Source organism: Eufriesea mexicana, unplaced genomic scaffold, assembly GCF_001483705.2.
Source record: "Eufriesea mexicana isolate 0111107269 unplaced genomic scaffold, ASM148370v2 scaffold2143, whole genome shotgun sequence".
Lineage (NCBI taxonomy): Eukaryota > Metazoa > Arthropoda > Insecta > Hymenoptera > Apidae > Eufriesea > Eufriesea mexicana.
This window is the reverse complement of record NW_016910297.1, coordinates 848,994-867,098: the sequence shown is the minus strand read 5'-3', so window position 1 is coordinate 867,098 and position 18,105 is coordinate 848,994. Positions and strand designations below refer to the sequence as shown.

Here is an 18,105-nt window from a genome sequence, read left to right as displayed (position 1 = left end):
AAAAGCTCGTAGCGCCGGCGTCGATGATGGCGCGTTAGTTAGCCCCGCTGTAAAACGAGCTACATCGGAATGCAATTAGTTTTTCGAACGACTACTCGAGAACGCGTGCCGACGCTCGTTTCCGAAGCTCGGGAAACATCGGAGAACTATGCTCGAATTCGTCCAAGGTTTTTGCCACGCGATCCCCTGGATTATTAATCCTCCATCCTCGTTTCCTGCGTCTCTTTTTCCCTCGTATCGAAACACTGCGTCGATCGATATAATTAAAAAAGAAAATCGAGCAACAATAATTAATCGAAAATACGATTGGACAGAAATCGAAACGCTTTAAGACCCACCGAACTTGATATTTCTCGAGTTGCACCGGCAAGTAGTCGCGCTAAATGTCCCTAAATTGTCCAGAGATGTCAGTTTTTTAGCTCGAGTTGAAACACCGGGATCCTAAGTCAACGAAAATTGCCCTGGTCGTTGAACAAACGAGCGAAATCCGTAGATACGACGATAGTTCCGGCCGGGGTGGTCGGTAGGAGTGGCTAGAGCATCGGAGTCGATTTTTCGCCGGTCAGAATTATTTGCGGGATCGTAATCAAAGTGTCCGTGGCAGGAGGCCGGGTTCTGGCAAATGAAAGTCCCGCGGTTCCCTAGGACAGAGAACGGGGCCGATGGTGGACGGGAAAAAGACGAAACCGAGATGGAAGGGATGGTCGTTGACAGCGGTGGATGGACGCGGTTTGTTTAAGCGAAATGATGCAAGGCTCGTAGATATACGCGGTGGGAAATGCAATTTCTCTCTGGTCTGTTCGGCCCGGCTACAATCAACCCCGACCACTGCTGGGGTCTTTGTTCTCTCTCTCTTCTTCTTTCATGGTCGTGCCAACCCTCTCCGACGGCCTATCCCGAAACGAAATCTATCCGCCGCTCGTCGCGATACGCGGATTACCCTGTGAACTGCGAAAAAAAAAACTCGTCGGGGATGAAGATTGAAATATCGTTTCCGCGGACCATTCCATCTCGCTTCCACCCCATTTTGTCTCCTCTTTCTTCCACCATTATGCTCAGCCCGATCGTCTACCCTAGATCGTGCCATTATCGCTCGCTCACCCTCTCCATTCTTTTTTCCACCTTGCGTCATGGTCGCCTAGCGTAGATCCGTTTTTGCGTCTCGTCTCTACTCCCTCCCAGCCATTCGCCTTTTTACATCCTCCAATTCCTTTCGGGATCTCCTCCGATCGTCGCCGGACGATAGGTAGACCTGTCCGTATCAAAGATCGAGAGAAAGACGGCAGCGTCGAAACACCTGATAACGCAACGTCGTTACGACCGCCGGGTATTAAATAAACGATCGGTCGGACGACGATGGCCGGCTGATGAAGCGGAAAAACCAAGGCTCCGAAGAGGAAGACCGGGTCTGGCATCGATTTTCGTTCCTCACCGGGCAGAAACGTCGGCCAACCGCTGCCCTGCCGGAACTGTCCGGTTTGGTAATCAACGTACCAAGAGGGTTTAATCGTGGCCGCGGCGGCTTTATTTTCAGCCCGGCCCCGAACTTGAATCCTATCAGATTGCTTCATCGTTGCGGAATACACGGCCGCCAGCTCAGCGGTTGCCCTGTGTCTCCGATGTCGCGTTACTCTTTGAAGTTCAAACTCGCGTCCCCCTTTCGGCTCGATATCTGGGTTTGTTCTTGGTTTCGCGTTGATTAGATTTCCAAATGAACTTTGCCAACTCCTTTCCTACGATTCCGTTCGAACCTTTGTGCGACCTCCACGTTTGTCGACGAGAGACCGGTCTTTGCTGATTTATGGCTAGTCGCTTTGATTCCCTCGCCCCTACTCGGCCAAGTTTCACCCGAAATCCTGATCCCGATTCGAACACGGTGCAACCTCCTCGATCGTGCCTTCAGGCCCCGAGTCCTTACAGTGTTTCCTTCTGAGTGAGAATGAATTTTTCCCTCGATGTGTCTGTGTTCGTCATCGTGGACCAAATCCATCGAAACGATTTTCACTCGCATCGCGATTATTTTCAAAGACAGAGAAAATTCAAAATCCAACGTGATACTTCCAACAGAACGTACTACCACCGTCATCGATCTCGAATAGACCCCCGTACCCTTTAATTCCCCCCGAAAATTGGCCATGACTCGCACTCGCGTGTGTGCTCGACGCGAGATCTCGCGATCTCGGAGAGCACGTGATTTCTCGCGATTTCAGACAGCACGTGATTTCTCGATAATCCGTCCACGGGCGAGAAATCCTTAACCCGCGGATTCGTGGGCTCGGGGGTGCGCAGACGAATATCTCTAGTCGATATGCAAATTTCAGCGCGATTTGGCGTCGTCGAGAGGCGAATCAATGAAAGCTATTACTGGGTCGGATTATTCGGGAAATTCGCGGAAAGTAATTAATGCTGGCTGACGGAGGGGGATTCAATTCGCCCGTATAAATATTGTAATCACCGGTTAACGAACTTTCCGTGACGGATCGATCGGCAAAAATCAACGCGCGAACCGCGATGGCGCGCATCGGTGGTTGTTGGTTGGAACAAGGGTGATCGGGTTCTGGTGAACCCTGGCCAGCAGGACGGACGGATCGCGACATTGACAGGTATTTTTAACTGGCCCAGGTCGGCGGAACGGGAGGGGGGAATTTGTTTTCCGGAAATTCGTGCCGGGAAGTTGGCGCGGAGAGGAAAGTTGGTGCGAGATGGCAGCGGAATTCATCGAAGATTTTTCTTTCTCTCGGGGGGCGAAGTCTGCGGGAAACGAGCCGGCGAACTTTCAGATTTATCGTTCCACGTGATTTCTTATCTTGTCCTTTCTTTTTCCTGCTCCTTTTCCCTCGACTTTTTATTAAAATCTACGAGTGGAGGAGTTCTTTAGAGGAAAGCGCGTTGTCGTGAATGAAGAAGCACATTCCGTCCCTAATAAGTGGTTGTTGCAGGCCAAGAATTTCTTCGGATGCTTGCCGCATTCTTTCCCGGCGTTTAAGTTCGGGGTGCGCCCCGTTCCGCGATCTTCCTTTATCGAACTATAGAAATATTTAACCGGTCGGGGGGGTTAGGTTAACGAGAAGAGCCCGGGATCACGCGAGGTGCTGAAGATGGCGGATGCACCGTAATAACGGGTCACGATTCACGGGGATGGGATTCGGAGAAGTAACGTACACGGATGCTTCAAAAGGAAATCTATGTTGGCTGCGTTAGCGGAAAGCTCGCGAGTCAAAGGTCGATCGAAATAAAAAGGTTCTCGGGAGGAGTTCTCAAGACACTCCTCGAGCTCTTCCTTTGGCGTGCTCGGGTTTACGGATACATCAAAGGGCCCCGTTGCTGACGACACTCTGCTGCAAAAACTTGCCAAGTATTTAACTGAAAATTCATTTGCAACTTGCCCGCCGCTCCTTTGACTCGTATCCGGTGACAAAAGTTACGAGCGTACCCGGGCCATCGCGAGCTTTTTCGCGAGCTTAAATGTCACCGGTCGGATGCTCGATCTCGGAGGAGAAAGCACCGGTTAAGGGACCGAATCCGATGAAATGAAACCGAGAAGTGTAACGTTAATCAATCTTCGCGTCTGATAAGATGGATCGTACCAAGGGAACAGCCTTGGGCCGGGCGATTAATTAGAGGGCTGGCGGACGCAGATCGTTCTCCACGCGTGCATGCGCGTTCGCGATCATCCTGTATCCAAGGAATTATTCATCGAGTGCTCGATTCGCTTCGATTTGCATAGTTTCTCACAGTCTACGAGAGATCAACAGGGTAAGGGAAGAACGCTTATACCCGCCGCCATTTTTCCACCCTCGATCGACTCAAGCCCCACGAATAATCGTCGATTTACCGGAATCCGGCTGCCATTCGGGGCAACTCGATCTTCCGTCAACCAAAGACTATTCGATCCTTTGTTTCATACGCCAAGACGTATATGCGTCCCCCTAAAGCCCCCTAACCGAGTCCATCGATGTCGACGCCTAGCGCTGACCCATCCTCACCGGTGAACTCGATCCAATTTCTCCGTCGTTCGTCACTCTGCCCTTTTTCCCTTTGCCTTTGCGAACAACGGAAGCGTGTAACGCGCGTCTATCCGTTGGACAAACAAGGAAACCGTGCACGTACGCGACACACAGCCAAGGATTCGTGCTTTCGTGGACTACCGATTTGTCTCGTTACCGTTTACCTTGCGAAGGGATTCGATGATTGATCGCCCGTGCTACGTCTAGATTGATCACGCTAGCCGGTCCAACGAATTTTATTTATCTCTCGTCTCGGTACATACGGGAACAAAGTGGAGGACACGGTCGAGTATCAAAAGGGTCGAGGATTTTGGGATATACGGGGTATTTGGGAAACAGAGTCGAAAACTGAAAGAGCTCGTGGTATATCCACCCAAAAATTTAAAAGGTGTTTAATCAATCTGCGTCCCGATGCCAATTCTTTTTGAGAGATAGGATAAACAGAGTGGTAGCAATATGCAAAGTGGTTCAAATCGTTAACGTTAAATTACCACGACCGTTCATGGGTAATAAGGGTATTCGCGAATTACGGGACACCCTGTGTATTAATGCCAGGGTGGGAAAGGGGGCGAAACTCGCGTGGATTCGGTTTGGCGAGCTTTAATCGAGTCTGAGCCGAAGGAAAGTTGGAGCCGCGTGACGTTGGTCGAAAAGCTCGAAAGTTCGCACGAACGTCTTAACAGTTCTCTACCGCAGTTGCTTGTAAACGTTTGAATTTCCTAAGACCCGTCGGAAACTGTGCGGCTCTTTCGAGACCCGTTTCGAGATCTTCGATAGAACCTGGAAAGATCTCGCGACAGTTGCCGTGCGGGCCTGGAACCACGGGGAAAGTTTCGGCTGGTGGTGAATTTTAGCAACGTCACGAAATCTTGTTCAGGCCTGATCGCTATGTATAATGTACACCGCAGGAGGGCGGTGTGTAAAGGAAATCGATTAACAGACCAATTTCGAAATTCATTAGCCGATCAAGCCCGAGTCGCCGCGGAGTTGCTGCATGCCAACGAGCTGATTAATCGGGACCTGACTCGTGAACTTACCACGCGACGACACCTGCGAGTGCACCTTAAAGAATAGATCAGGTGGAGTTTTCATCGAAAACGTGAGTGACTGTTCATTTATCATTTATTTTACAAAAATCGGCAAAAATTTCCCGAATTTTCTTGTCGTCGTATATCGAAAATAATTAGGCAGATGAATAAATTAAGATTGCATTTGTTAATAAGGGCTGAACGATATTTCGCGTAAAGTCGAAGCCGTATTAACACGTATGCGAATGGTTAACAATACATGGAGCTGTTTGTTTATTAATTTGTAATTGTTCTCATTTTACATCCTCCAATTATTTATTTACGCTTTACACTTGCCTGTTTGCATTCAAATTGTACGTAGTATCGAAATTCGAATACTAATAGGTACCCAGGGAACAACAGGAAATTCTATGTCACAAGTGCGGAGTTCGGGCGACTTTAAATTTTTGAAATTTCGTTTTACGAATTAAAATCGATCGGAACTCGAGGTGTCGACGATTCGGTCTTCTGTTTACGGTTTCCACTCGGTTAGGAATCCAGTAGGTCCAAAATGGGCGCTGAATTAGATATCCGCTCGTGCAAAGTTGTGCCGGAGAAACAGGGGAAAAATGGACCCTCGTGGTGTATTTAAAGCGTCGCGTTCGAAGAATGGAGGTCGTAATCGGAATTTTGCAACGGAACACAGTCGAACGACGTTAAATTTCTAATCGGGCCGCAAACATGCGCGCGAGCTTTGTGCGTAATAACTGACAATAAGCCGTGCACGGGGAACCCATTGACGCGATCAATGTCCTGTCCAGCTAGCTCGGAATTCTCGGCCAATGGAAATTCCGATTTCCCAGATTACAGGACCTCTGATCCCGATTTTCCCGGCTGAAGTTACATCTATGGGCCGCGAGTTAAATTCACCTGGCCCTCGAACGCCGCTGTAATCCACGGTAATTGTAAACGCGCGATAAACAGAAGCAAATAAATCATTCACCACCGTGCCCGCCGATTACACCTGTCGATGGATGTCGGCCGACTTTGCTCGTTGCGACCGAATTCCGGCGATCAACGGGTCCGGATATTTGGCCGATAACGAATTAGCGAAATTAGCCAGCCGCGTGCATTTGCACGTGCGCGAGAGATCGAAGCGGAGCGTGCGGGAACTCGCGTGCCGCGCGCTTAAGCACTCTCGGCCTTAAATTTCTAATGAAACTCGCTGCAAGTTCCGTGGAAGTTGCCGTTGTAAAATATCCGGCTTTACCTCCGCCGGTGTCGAAATTCCCGCGGACTTCACGCCCATAGCAGCTGTAAAATTCAGCCGGTTTTACGAACTTCCGGCATAAAGCCCGCTGGCCTACGTATCGGGACAGCGCCTTTTTTCCCGCCACTGGCCGTAAACTTTCTTCGATATTAGTTACGAGGATTTCCCGTTTACGTCTATATAAAGCTCCGAGAAAAGGCTTAATTCGATCGAGGCTCGCGCTAAATTCCTCGAGGACCTTTCCGGGCAACGGGCGCCATCATCCTCGCCGCGTCTGGGACTTACGACCTTCCGGCGATTAGGCACGAGGTGTATAAACAGCTTTCATTCCGATAATTTGGCGACGCTTCGAGTTTCCAATTTTTATTCTCGCCCTCTTCGCACCATCTTCTTAGGGCGAGAAATTATGGTCGCGTATCCTCGGCGTTATTCGGCAGATTTTTAGACCCTCGTGTCGTCAAGACAGCGACGCCGGGCGTCTGCACGGCCATTTCTTCCAGCCGCTGTTTCTCCTTGCCTGTAATTAAACGATCTGGCACGTAGGAAGACGAATTCCAAAGGAAACCTCGGGAATCTCGCTGTTCCGCGGAGCTCGAAGGGTGCGCTGGATAGGGGTGGGCGGTGACCGAGGTTTATCTCTTCATTCGTTGCTTCCTTCGAGGTCTCCTATCCTCGCAGGCCTGGAATAAATTGCGCGTTGCAGGAGGAACGATCAATCCATTAACCGTGCGATATCTCCCGCATTGGAAGCTTTTGGAACGAGGCCGGCTGTGAAAGTACAAGCGTAAAATCGAACTGTTTACCCGATCGGAGTGCAACGGTGGTGCACCGCGGTGGTTTTTCAGGGCTCAGCCGAGGACTCCAATCAAGTCGAAGAGTCCCACGGGGCATTGCGGTCGGTACTTGGAGCAGCTTCCATTACGTCCGACCACTTCAGCCTGAAGAATGTCCTGCGGCAGTCGCTCGTGTCGCGAGCTCGTCGGTCTGAAAACAACAACGCCGACCGTACATACATCTGGACGATAATAAGGAGCTTTCTCTTTCTTTCCCTCCTCTCCCTCTCTCTTTCTTTTCTCTTCCCCTTTTTCATTCCTCCCCTATGCCGTGATACGGCGCGGTAACGAGCTGCAGCGTACCGTCGGACGACTCGTTAACGGACGGCCATTAAATTGCCGGTACCATGCGATTCTTTCCGCGGGCCAATTTAATGCCGGTCAAGGACCGTTATTTGCATTACCACGCGAAACGTCTATTTTTGTTTTTTTCACTGGCCATTCGATGGGAATGCCGGAAGATGGAAAACGGTGGAGAAAAGCAGAGGAAGAGAGGAGAGATAAGACGCCGTTATGGTTTTACCCGAGGATTCGTCAAAGGAGCCGACTAGAAGCGTCTGAGTCTACCTTCCGATCTTATACCCCTGTTACGGCCTCAAAGGACCCCTCGATACTTTGTCGTCGCATGCTGCCGAGCTTACGAAGATTTCCGAAAATCGAATTTACGGATTTCCAGGCCAGCTGGGCGAGTCGAAAGTCTCTTCGAGCACCGCTACTTTTTCTTAAAGGGACGATCCCCGATAAGCCCGTGGAAAAATTGCACGAGGATATACGGAATTTCCCAGTGTCTCTCCCTTTTTATTACTACCTGACCGACCTCTCCCATTCCCGGTCAGGCGAGGAGATGATTACGCTAGTCGAGCAAGCGAACACGACGATATGTCGCGTATATCTCGCCACCGTCGTAAAAACTCGCCACGAACGGCCGGGACGCTTCCATTGCGCTTTTATTCCGGCCCTTGTACCCTCTTATTCCGAATCGGGTGGACCCGGGAGAAGCACGCGTTTCGCAGCTTCCTTCCCTCCTTACGGTTTATTGCGGACACCGTGCCAGAGATACGAGGTGAAAAACAATATAATTTCGTTATCAGAGCGGAACGCGAGGCCTCGAGTGCCGCTTGTTCCTCGCTTCTTTCAGCCGCCAACTATTTCCTTCTCTCGAATTTATCGCAAACCGGGTGCCAGTCTACAATGGCGTAGTTTCAGTTTTCATCCCTCCCGATGTGGATCAAAAATATCGCGAGCGGTGAACCTGTCGGGAAAGAAATTCGCCGAGAACGTTGCGCCGAGTGATAAAAGTTCGCAGGTTAAAGTAAATAAGAGAATCGTCGGAGAGTAAAATTGTGTCTCGCGTGAAAGGCGTTAAAGAATCATCCTGCAGCTACGTCAGTGACATTCTTTCACCCGGTGTGAGCAGGAGAAATATTCGTCGAGCACCCCTTGTGATGGAAAATGTTTCGCGCAATTACCAAGCATCGCCCTTTAACTTCCGAAAAGGTGGAAACGGAGGAATCGAGGTTCCAGGTCGACGTCGATACCGTCCTCGCAATTTTCCTTGCCTCGATGTTCGTCCTAATTCGTGCAACGACCGGTTAGAACTTACTCGCGGAGTATATTAGAGGCTGGCGAGGGGTTTAGTAACGCGCTGGTTCGCGGCCGGCGAGCAAACAAGCTGTTCCATGATTCTTTCGTGTCTCCTTAGCCGACTCCATTCCCGCAAATTACCCGCGAGACCACGCAAAACGACTCTCAAGGAGGACAACGCTTCCGCTAACGCGATAACAACTTCAACGGAAAAACGAAGCCCATTTGCAATTTTTATTCATCCCGCGAACACACCGCTGCTGTCTCTCTCTCTCCCCTCGCATTTTCCCGAGCGGACGTCTCGTCGAAATGCACCCCCTACTCGAGTTTAATCATCCCCGCGTATCCGCTTGCCCGGGAAAACTTCGAAGACGTCGCGACGCAATCGCAAACGCGGCAACGATCTTCTGCCGAGATTTTCCCGAGTTGCGAGCCGATGTCGTAAGCGAATGTCAACCGAAATTTTTCCGTCTCACGAGAGACGAAAAACGGATGTACAGGAACTCGCGGGTAAGGGTGCGCCTTGCAATACCGACACCCCTAAATTTATATCTGGGGCCAGAATTCGTAGAATTTGCATAAGGGATTTGTTTCGAGCTAACCATAGATCCTTTGTTATTATTTATTTTATTATTACATGGAATCGGCTTGGAACGGGTTGAGAACGGGTTCTCGAAATCACGTGAAATTAGGAGCTAATTTAAAGAGGAAAGCTTCGATCTCGGCGTGGATATTGACCCAGATTCCGCGAGACCTGTCCGAAACAGACAGCTCCTTTCGGACTGTCCACAGGCCGATGGCCGGTTTCGTCGGAGGAGCGAATGATATATCAATTACGATTGTGCGAGTTGAATCAGCAGAGTCGTCAGGGCGTAATAACGAGGGCCGTAGATCTGATACACCATTTTCCCGGCTGCTGGAGCCGGTCCATTTTCTCGTCGGCCTGGGTAGAGGAAACCGCGTGGAATTTTCACGACGACGAGGACGTCGTGGGCGGGCGAGGACGACGACAATGCGGCGTCACGGCCGCCTGCGGGCCCTCTTTTTTATTCATACGTCCCTGGCTCGAGAGTTTATCCACCCACGAGCTCGCGTGCACCCGCCACGTACACAGAGAGGAATGGCAGAGAGGAATGGCACGGCGGAGCGTGTGTAGCAGCGCGCACGCGGACGAAGAAGGAGCTGGAATGCCGGTGAGAAGCGAGAAAGCTAAACCAAATTTGCTTTTCTACACGGTCTGTGTATCTACTCCAATTTGCGCCGCCTTGGACCGGCCGAAAAAAGGCCTGGCTCTTTTTTTCGCCGCGCGAAAGGAGGTCGCGCCGACGAAATTTTCAGCTGAATCCTTTAGCGCATTATGCTCCGCGCGAACAATGGCCCCGCAAGCTCCGAGCTCGGCCTTCTAGCTGCGAACGCGGATAGCGACTCTTTCGATCCTACTCGCTCGGATTCGTCGCTTCGAAATCATCCCCGGCGCCGTTTTTCCGGGGAAGAGAAGCCTCGCGGTGATTTCGGTGCCAGGCTCGATTCCACTCGCAAAGTGATATATATACGCGTATACACAGACGTGGTCCCATTTTCAATCGCGATCCCGCGGTTCGCGGTAATCGTTGGCATTCGCCGTTCACGTTAGTCGCCTTAAACGGTTCATCCGGGCTAATAAACTTTATGATCGAGGTGGAACGGGATCGGAAATACGGCGGGGTTGAAATTCTCAGGTACGAAAATTAACCCGGCGAATTAACGGCGAGCTTAAAGGAATCCCGGCAGGTTAAAGGCCACTCGGGGAAGCGGGACGGAAGCAATTCAGCCCGGCGATTATCAGACGCGCGGGGCTCCGGCGTAATGCAAAAGTTAACGAAGGAACTTACGTGAAGATCACGTGCAGAATGTCACCGATGAGTCCGTTATGTCTCAGGGAGCGCTCCGAAGTTTCGCAAATGGCCCTCAGCAGGCATTCGTGACCCTGATATCCGTAGCTGCACAGAAAGTCGGGGGAGCAAAGTGAAAAATAAAATAAGACCGTGGCTGACCTACTACGACTTCTGGGTCAGCATCCTATATTCTCTCCTGCGCTCTTCCACCTTTTCCATACCCATTACACCGCGGACCATTCCCATCGCGTAGCGAGCGTAATCGATCCCCGAGACTCACTTGACGAACTTGTTCTCCACCACTTGGTACAGCGTGGCCCTGTCCAGGCTCCTCCTGCTCCTTCGTTCCCCGCTTCTCAGCCAGAGGTTCTCGTCGCTGGCGTTTGTCGGCAGGTTGTAAGTGGCCTCGAAGAAATAGGCTATGGAGATGGACTTGTAAGGCTCTTCCAGGGGTACCGCCAGCGCGAAGAACAGCTTAAGGAAGAGAAGAACACGTTAGTCACTCTGGAATCGATGTATCTTTATCGTCCACTGCATTCACGATGACACTCACACCTGCGGTGCTCTCTTCCGGGAACGTCAACGACCGGATGGGCCGATGAAGGATCTCCGCCAGCTCCGAATTCGGGCTTTTCGAGCCAGTCGGACGGAGTATCAGCGCCAAATCGAGCATCAAGAGGCTGTAAAAGAAAAGCGCTGTTCAGATCGGCAAACCGTGCACGTTCCTCGCAAGGGAATCTCGACGGGGTGTGAAAATCCGCGCGGTTAAATAGAAAAAGCGGAAGCGGTGTATGCAAATTCGGATGGACCCGCGACGTATCGCGACGCGCGCGAGATGCAAGAGGCTTAATTAACATTACAAATTAACGGGCACCGAAGGAAATTAAAGCCTCTTTTACCGGCCGGATGAAAATTCATCGGGCGAAGTCGCAAGTCGACGCGGATCGTTTAATTCTCTTTAAGAACTTCCAACGCGTGAACTCGCCCCGGTGAATCGGTTAACGAACGATAATCGGTTTACGTTTAATTATTGAACGTACAGAAGTTCCAGCCGACGATTCGACATGCCTGAGCTCCGAGACACGTGACCGTAGTCTCGAACAGGAGACGCGAGTCTGACGCGAGTCCACTTCTTCAGGGTCCATCCTCAACGGACAAACCGGTTTCTTCGTTAACGATATTTGCCAGATCAACGATAATTACCGTTCAACTTGGGTTAGCGGGTGGCGCAACGAGATGGGGGAAAAAGAGTGGGAAAGGTGGAAGTTTCGAGATAGGATGATCGATAATTTGGATAAATTATCGCTGGACTCTCGTTGGTGGCTGGAAGTTTCGTTGGCATCGGTTTCCATTGAATTTCGCGACGGAATTTAATTCTCGTCCACGAATATTTTCCACGGTTGTTCCCACCGTCAAGGTTCCCAAAGTCAGTCGAAAAGTTTCCACGCGTTGCCGGCCATGATGGCGGCGGTTTTGAAATGCAATTACAATTCCCCACGCGCGGCACGTCAGATATCGCGGTGGCCTGGGGTGGCGGTGATTAAAAAACTTCACCGATTTTAGCGCTGCCGCGGAGGGAAAAAAGAGAGAGAGAGGGAGAGGAGAACGAGAGGACTACGGCGGGTAGAAACGCTGCCGGGGTTAAACCATGCATACATAAATGAGCCCACTTTGCCGGGATTATTTCCCGTTTTTAATTCCTTTTCTCGTTTACATCAATACACACGCTGCGCACCGGCAACGAGCCGTTCTCCACGAACGAGTGCGCGTTCGTTTAACTACCGGAACACGATAATAAACTGCAACAAACGTGAATAAGCCTCGAAGAAAAAGCCGTGGCGAGTCGAACGAGGACGTCGAACGAAAGGGGTGAAATATGCGTTCGGCGCGCGGAGGTTTGCGTGTCAGCGGTGAAAAGGGCCAATTAGCCTGGCGTCCTCGTTACGGATAGGGCCAATTAACTTTATTCGTTTATTTATCTATTTATCCCCCTTTTATCGCGCCATGTGTGTACGGCGAGAGTAACGAGTTGGATTAGCGGAATTAAAAGATCGCGAACTTACAAAACCGGGAACCCGCGTGTACCGTTCTTCAACGTCTGGCATTACACGAACCAACTCAGAGATATACTTAAAATTAGCCGAAGTGCAATTATCAGCTGTAAAGCGTGCATAAACCTGGCTTTGTTTGCGATTCTTACATTCGGTTAGTCTACATCGGGGTAAATCTTTGACAGTTGTTTGCGAGAAATATTCCTTTCATCCATAATATATAGTTAATTCGTGGAATTTTGAAATATTATATTATTAAGCGAAAATTATTTTAAACGCGTAATATTTTTATTCGTCAATTCGAACACCGTGTAATATCGTGGAGAAAATAACTCCATTACTTTCACAGTTATCGCAGGAAAGTTTGCCGTGTATTACATGCCACCGGAAAAGTTGAAGAACCCCCTGGTCAATATCTCGAGTGTATTCCGAACGCAAATGGCTGTAGAATTTGCAAAAGTTCGCGCGAAAGAAACGATTGGGAATTTATTTTATTTACCGATCACCGGTCCGCAATTCCGAGCCTTTCCCGTTCTCGCTTTCGAGTTTGAACATTTCCCGATTGTCCACGACGAAAAAGCGGAGGCGTCTGAATATTTCCCCTGCCTCCTTGCGACCCTTTTGTATTTCCTGCTCGTTGTTTTGCTCCAGAAACGTTTATTCCTCGTGCATCGACCGCTCGTGCATGACATATAGCGACACTTTTCCGTTTTCACAAACAGGTCGGAGACGATTGTTCCTCCTCAGGACGAAGTGCCTATTCACCGCAGATGCGTCTGTTACCTTTTTACGGGGACACAGCGTCGCCGCGTCGTTGTTCTCCTTTTTTCCACCACCAAGTTCCATCGTTCGATAACCGTTTCGCCATTTTCATCCTATCTGCGGTTCACCGTGTTTGTCCACCGTGGCCGTCGCGTGTACCCATCGAAATTGATAAGTTTATTATCGAGACGAATCGCCGAGATTTCCTGTTCCTAATGGCTCTGCCGATTAATGCCGGTTCCCTTCGGGTATAGTCTCGAGTATGGTCTCGAGTGCAGCGCTTGGAAAGAATGGCCGCGATTATAAAAGATCCCCGCCGCTTTCTTGGCGAACGAGGAATGCGAAATTCCGGGCGAATCGAGGAAAAACGATGTCCTGGAGATCGGTGGAAATACGGGAACGAGAGGGGTCCTCTCGTCTCCACCCTTTCTCGCGAATTCGAGACCGTTTCACGGACCACTTTGTTAGCACCGCGCGTGCATGAATAATGGATCGCTGTAAGAGTAAAGAATAATCCCCTTCCGATCTACAAGCGTGATCATAAGTTGTAATTTCCTAGTCTAATTCGCGTCGGTTTCGGCATGCAAAAATACCTCATTCCCCCCTCTCACCTTCCATTCTTTATCACCTTCCATTTCAGCCTTTATGGTAGTCACTGTAATTAGCAAGTCCTTAATTGTAACGTCAAGCGGCGTCTCGTTCTTGAAATTCTCTGTTCGAAATTCAGATTCGGATGTTTAAACGAGCACTAGGTACGGTATTAATTAGTGGGTACAACGATGGTGGTTGTTTTATAAACTTCCGGGCGGCTCGTTAAGTCCCCTGCATCATTCAGCGAGTTTCAAAGATGCCAGATATCCAAACGAGCGATAAAACTCGATTTACATAATCCACGGAAAAAACTCCCATGAATTAATATCCGCTCCTTCTTCTTCTTCTTTGCTCGGAATAATTGAATTCAATGCTGCTCGCGTGTCGATGAATTTCAACGCCGATTTATTAGGTCCTCCTGTCGGCCGAGCGCCATTTCCAACCCCCTTTCGTGTTTCTCGCTTCAGGGATTAAGCATTTCCTTTTCCAACCCTTCACTATCCTGTGACGAATTTAATATGACAAAAATATGTCGACAGAGACACGTAGGATAGATTCGGAACTCGAAGAACAGGTTCTCGAGTGTGGAGCAGTTGAGGTAAAATGGCGACCACGATTCGGACAGTGAAGGGCTATTTCAAGTTACCCGAACATGCAGGTTTGTTCATTTTAAAACGTCTGACATGCCATCACGAGAGTAGTTCGCAACAAAGGGTAGTGCACCTATTGCACGCAAAAATCGTTCGAAATCTTCGGGGTGCAAGTTCGCGAGGGATGATCCTGCGAAATTTTCGACCCCCTTTTTCTTCTTTCATCGTCCAACGATCGATCGATCGTCGCATCGGTCTTCGAATTCATTCAAACGAGAATACGCAGTTGGAAAATCGCGCGATCTTCGTTTCATTGGCTCGCGTCGCGCGGAGGGATGAAGAGGGGAAGGCGATGAACTGCGGGACAGTGAATGCGGGGGGAAAAATTTTTCGACGAATCCGCGGGACCGTGTTTCGCGCGGTCGTTAGATTTTCGTCGAGTTTCCACTGGGTATGTAGTTCCGGCGGTCTGTAATTTCCTCTGAGCGTCGACCATTCTAATTTTAATGATAGAGACGTAACGTTCCCTCGGCCGAGTCCCGAGAGACCGCGGGAAATCTGTTCAAAGGCGCGTCGAAATTACGATCCTCGCTCTAAACAGGAATAACACGATCCAGGGCCCTGCTCTGGCCACTATTAGCCAGTAGGATAATAAACGAATAGCCCGAACTTTGGCGCCGTCGCGCTGCTTCGATTCTCGAATTAAAACCCCTTACCCGCGTCGGCTATCCTCGCGACGAAGCGAATTCGTTATTCCGCTTGATGTTAATCGAAGTCGTAGAAGTTAATCAAAGTTGCCTCGACGTACGAAAATAAGGGCAGAGACGGCTTAGCGTGTTTGCGCGCGCGGTTTCAAAGAGGATTTACAGGGTGTTTCGGGAGCGGAGATCGATGAAGCGGCGAATAGGGGATGATGAAAGAAACATGCTCGTGTATAAACATTTCACCCTTTATCGTGGACGATTTACGAGTACGGGATGGTTTCGAAACATCTCGTAAGTAATTTTCTTCGGGAACAGCTGGAGGAATTTTTGCTCGGTACCAGGTGTCGAGGCATTCCATGGCCGAGCTCGAGTAAAAATGTGTAATTGAAGCGGCAGTCGGTAGACTGAAAGCGATAACGATCGGGATCGAAAGTAACGGGGTTGTGTTTTCCAAAGGCGGCCACGGTATCCGGTGGTTGTAGCGCGTTGCGAGAATTTATCGTTTCAATTCTAGCGGTTTAACCACTTGCACCATAATGGCGAGTCTGGGTTGTCATGACTTTCTCGTACAAACAACGCGAGAACAAGTTGTTCTCGTTGCACGATTAAAATCATACTTGACGCGTGTTCATAATTATCAGGCCAGTGGAAATCACTGACACTCTTCTACTTTTTTAGTTGGTGAAAACGCGCAACTGCTTTTGGCTGAACTTTAATCGACTTTAATCCAGACAGGAACGTAATTATGCGAATCCTGACGCCTCTCGTAGTCGTTTAAAATCACATCTAACGCGTATTCGTAGTTATCAAGCCAGTAGAAATCACTCTCTCCTATTTCTTTAGTTGGCGAAAACGCGGAACTGCTTTTTGCTGAACTTTAATCGACTTTAATCAAGACAGGAACGTAATTATACAAAACTTGAATCCTCTCGCAGTGGTTATATAATTGGATATAATATAAATAATCGTATCGGGAACAAAGTAGACGCGCAACGACTAGTCAAAGTAGAATGCTTTACCAACTCGCAATTTGCGAAAATTAAATCGTAGCTCAAAGGGTTAAGCTCGTTCACGGATCAGTGAAACAGGCGATTTTCGCGCCCCCTCCTCGGCGTTTCCGAATTCAACGAAGAATAACTACCTCCCACGCAAACACGAGGAAGGAAAGGGAGCCGGTGGTTGAAAATGTGCCACTATTTTTCGGGTTTCCTGTTCGGATGGGAATAAATTGTCGCTGAAATAAACGGGCCCCGCAGGCCGAGCCGTGAAAGCGCTCATCGGCCTGTAGGAAGATGAATGAACCACAGTTACCGGCCGGTGAAACGCGTTCGACCCGTGGAAAGGATCCAACGATGTTTTTATCCAACGTCGGAAACGAAATTCTATAATTCCATCGGCGAACGCGATTCCTCCTTCATCCCCCAAACAAGCAATTCTCGTCTATCCGAGGTTCAGGGAACGATCCGTGTCAGCCGTTCAGAGAGGCCTTGGTAACGAGTAGAACGATCCTATCCGCAAATCCGATTCTTTCTTCTCTGCAAGCCTTTTGCCTCCCTCTCGACTCTCAAGGCTGCCGCGACCGATATCTGCGAGCTGCTAGGAATCAAGCGCCCCCTGTTCAGAGGCGGAACGAGCGAGTGGAGGACTTGGACAGCGATCGGAGAGAGAAGACTTCGATTCCATCTATTCTCTCGATAATCACCTTTCATGACCGCAGTTTTTTCTCTCATTAGCCCGGCGGTTTTCAAGCATCCAGCGCGTTTATGCTCGCGCAATTCTCGCCGATATCGGCGGCCGGCTCGAATCAATCCCCACGGGTGCTCTGCCTCGGTAAGGATATATATTCCTCTCAGGCGTCTCTGCGGCCCGTTGTTAAGAAGATTTATGATCGCGCCAGAGCGTCCGGCGTGCGCGAGGCCGGCGGTAATACGAAAATAATGCAAATGTCGTGTGAACGCGGCGATACAATTGAGGGCGAGTGGGCGAGAGCCGGGGTTATTCGCGAGTTAATGCGAATCGCCGATACGCCTGCATCTCGCGCATTTAAATCCACTTAAGCCAGGCTTCCGCTTTCTTATCCTAACGATCTCCGCCAAGGATAACGCTCGAATACGTTTCGCATCGAATCGAATCCTTCCACCATTAATAACCTCTTTGCCGCATTTTTGCCCCAATAGACAGGCCAGCCCCTACCCCCGCGTCACTTTATTAACGCATTAACCGGGGTTCGAAAGCGAGCATTCTGCAATTGCATCGTTGGAGTTGTTTAAATCCCGGTGGCAGGAAATGGCGAATGATTCATCGAGGGTAAATTTACGGTCATTCTTTTTATTTATTCGTTTATTCGGATACATGCGGGGGAATATAAAACGACGATGGAAATACCGACAACGGAGAAATAAAAGTGTGATGGATAAATTAAGAATTTAGCGCCGGGTTCACGTAAATGTTAACTCTCCGATGACTCTGACTATAAATGCAGACGGAGATGCACGTGTATTGAAATTTTTGCTGCATCCCCGAAATTTGTTTGCGTTATGCAAACGTACGTTTTGCAAATTAATTCGTCGATTGCGCTTGCGAAAGGTTTTTGCAATGACAGGCGAACGCGTCATCCCCCTTTAATGGATCATCAGCGTACAGTGGCGTTAATCGCAGTCACGCTCGGAAGATTCACGATCCAATGAACACACACGGGTCCAGAGAAACTGATCGTCGCATTAGTTTCACCGAGAGCAACGTGCAACCGGTGCAATTTCGATGCGACCTGTCCATCCAGCTCGCCTTGGCCGTTGACCGCGATCGAAGCCGGTTCATTATTCGGCTAACTCG

General features: G+C 49.6%; 1 protein-coding gene across 1 annotated transcript; it reads right to left on the bottom strand.

The window, feature by feature from the left end:
* Window positions 1-7,132: 7,132 nt before the first annotated feature.
* On the bottom strand, window positions 7,133-11,641 carry LOC108549791 (uncharacterized). The gene is made up of 5 exons (XM_017903308.1): window positions 11,616-11,641; window positions 11,129-11,255; window positions 10,856-11,049; window positions 10,573-10,680; window positions 7,133-7,268 (listed from the first exon to the last, which is right to left on the bottom strand). Exons 1-5 carry the CDS (start codon window positions 11,639-11,641, stop codon window positions 7,133-7,135), a joined length of 591 nt encoding a protein of 196 aa, XP_017758797.1.
* Window positions 11,642-18,105: the final 6,464 nt, after the last annotated feature.

Coding starts and splice junctions, on each gene's coding strand:
- LOC108549791 (XM_017903308.1), bottom strand. CDS start 11,641: ATGTCGAATCGTCGGCTGGAACTTCT. Junction 11,050..11,128: donor CGGAAGAGAGCACCGCAGGT/GTGAGTGTCATC, acceptor CTCTTCCTTAAG/CTGTTCTTCGCGCTGGCGGT. Junction 10,681..10,855: donor GTGGAGAACAAGTTCGTCAA/GTGAGTCTCGGG, acceptor CTTTCTGTGCAG/CTACGGATATCAGGGTCACG.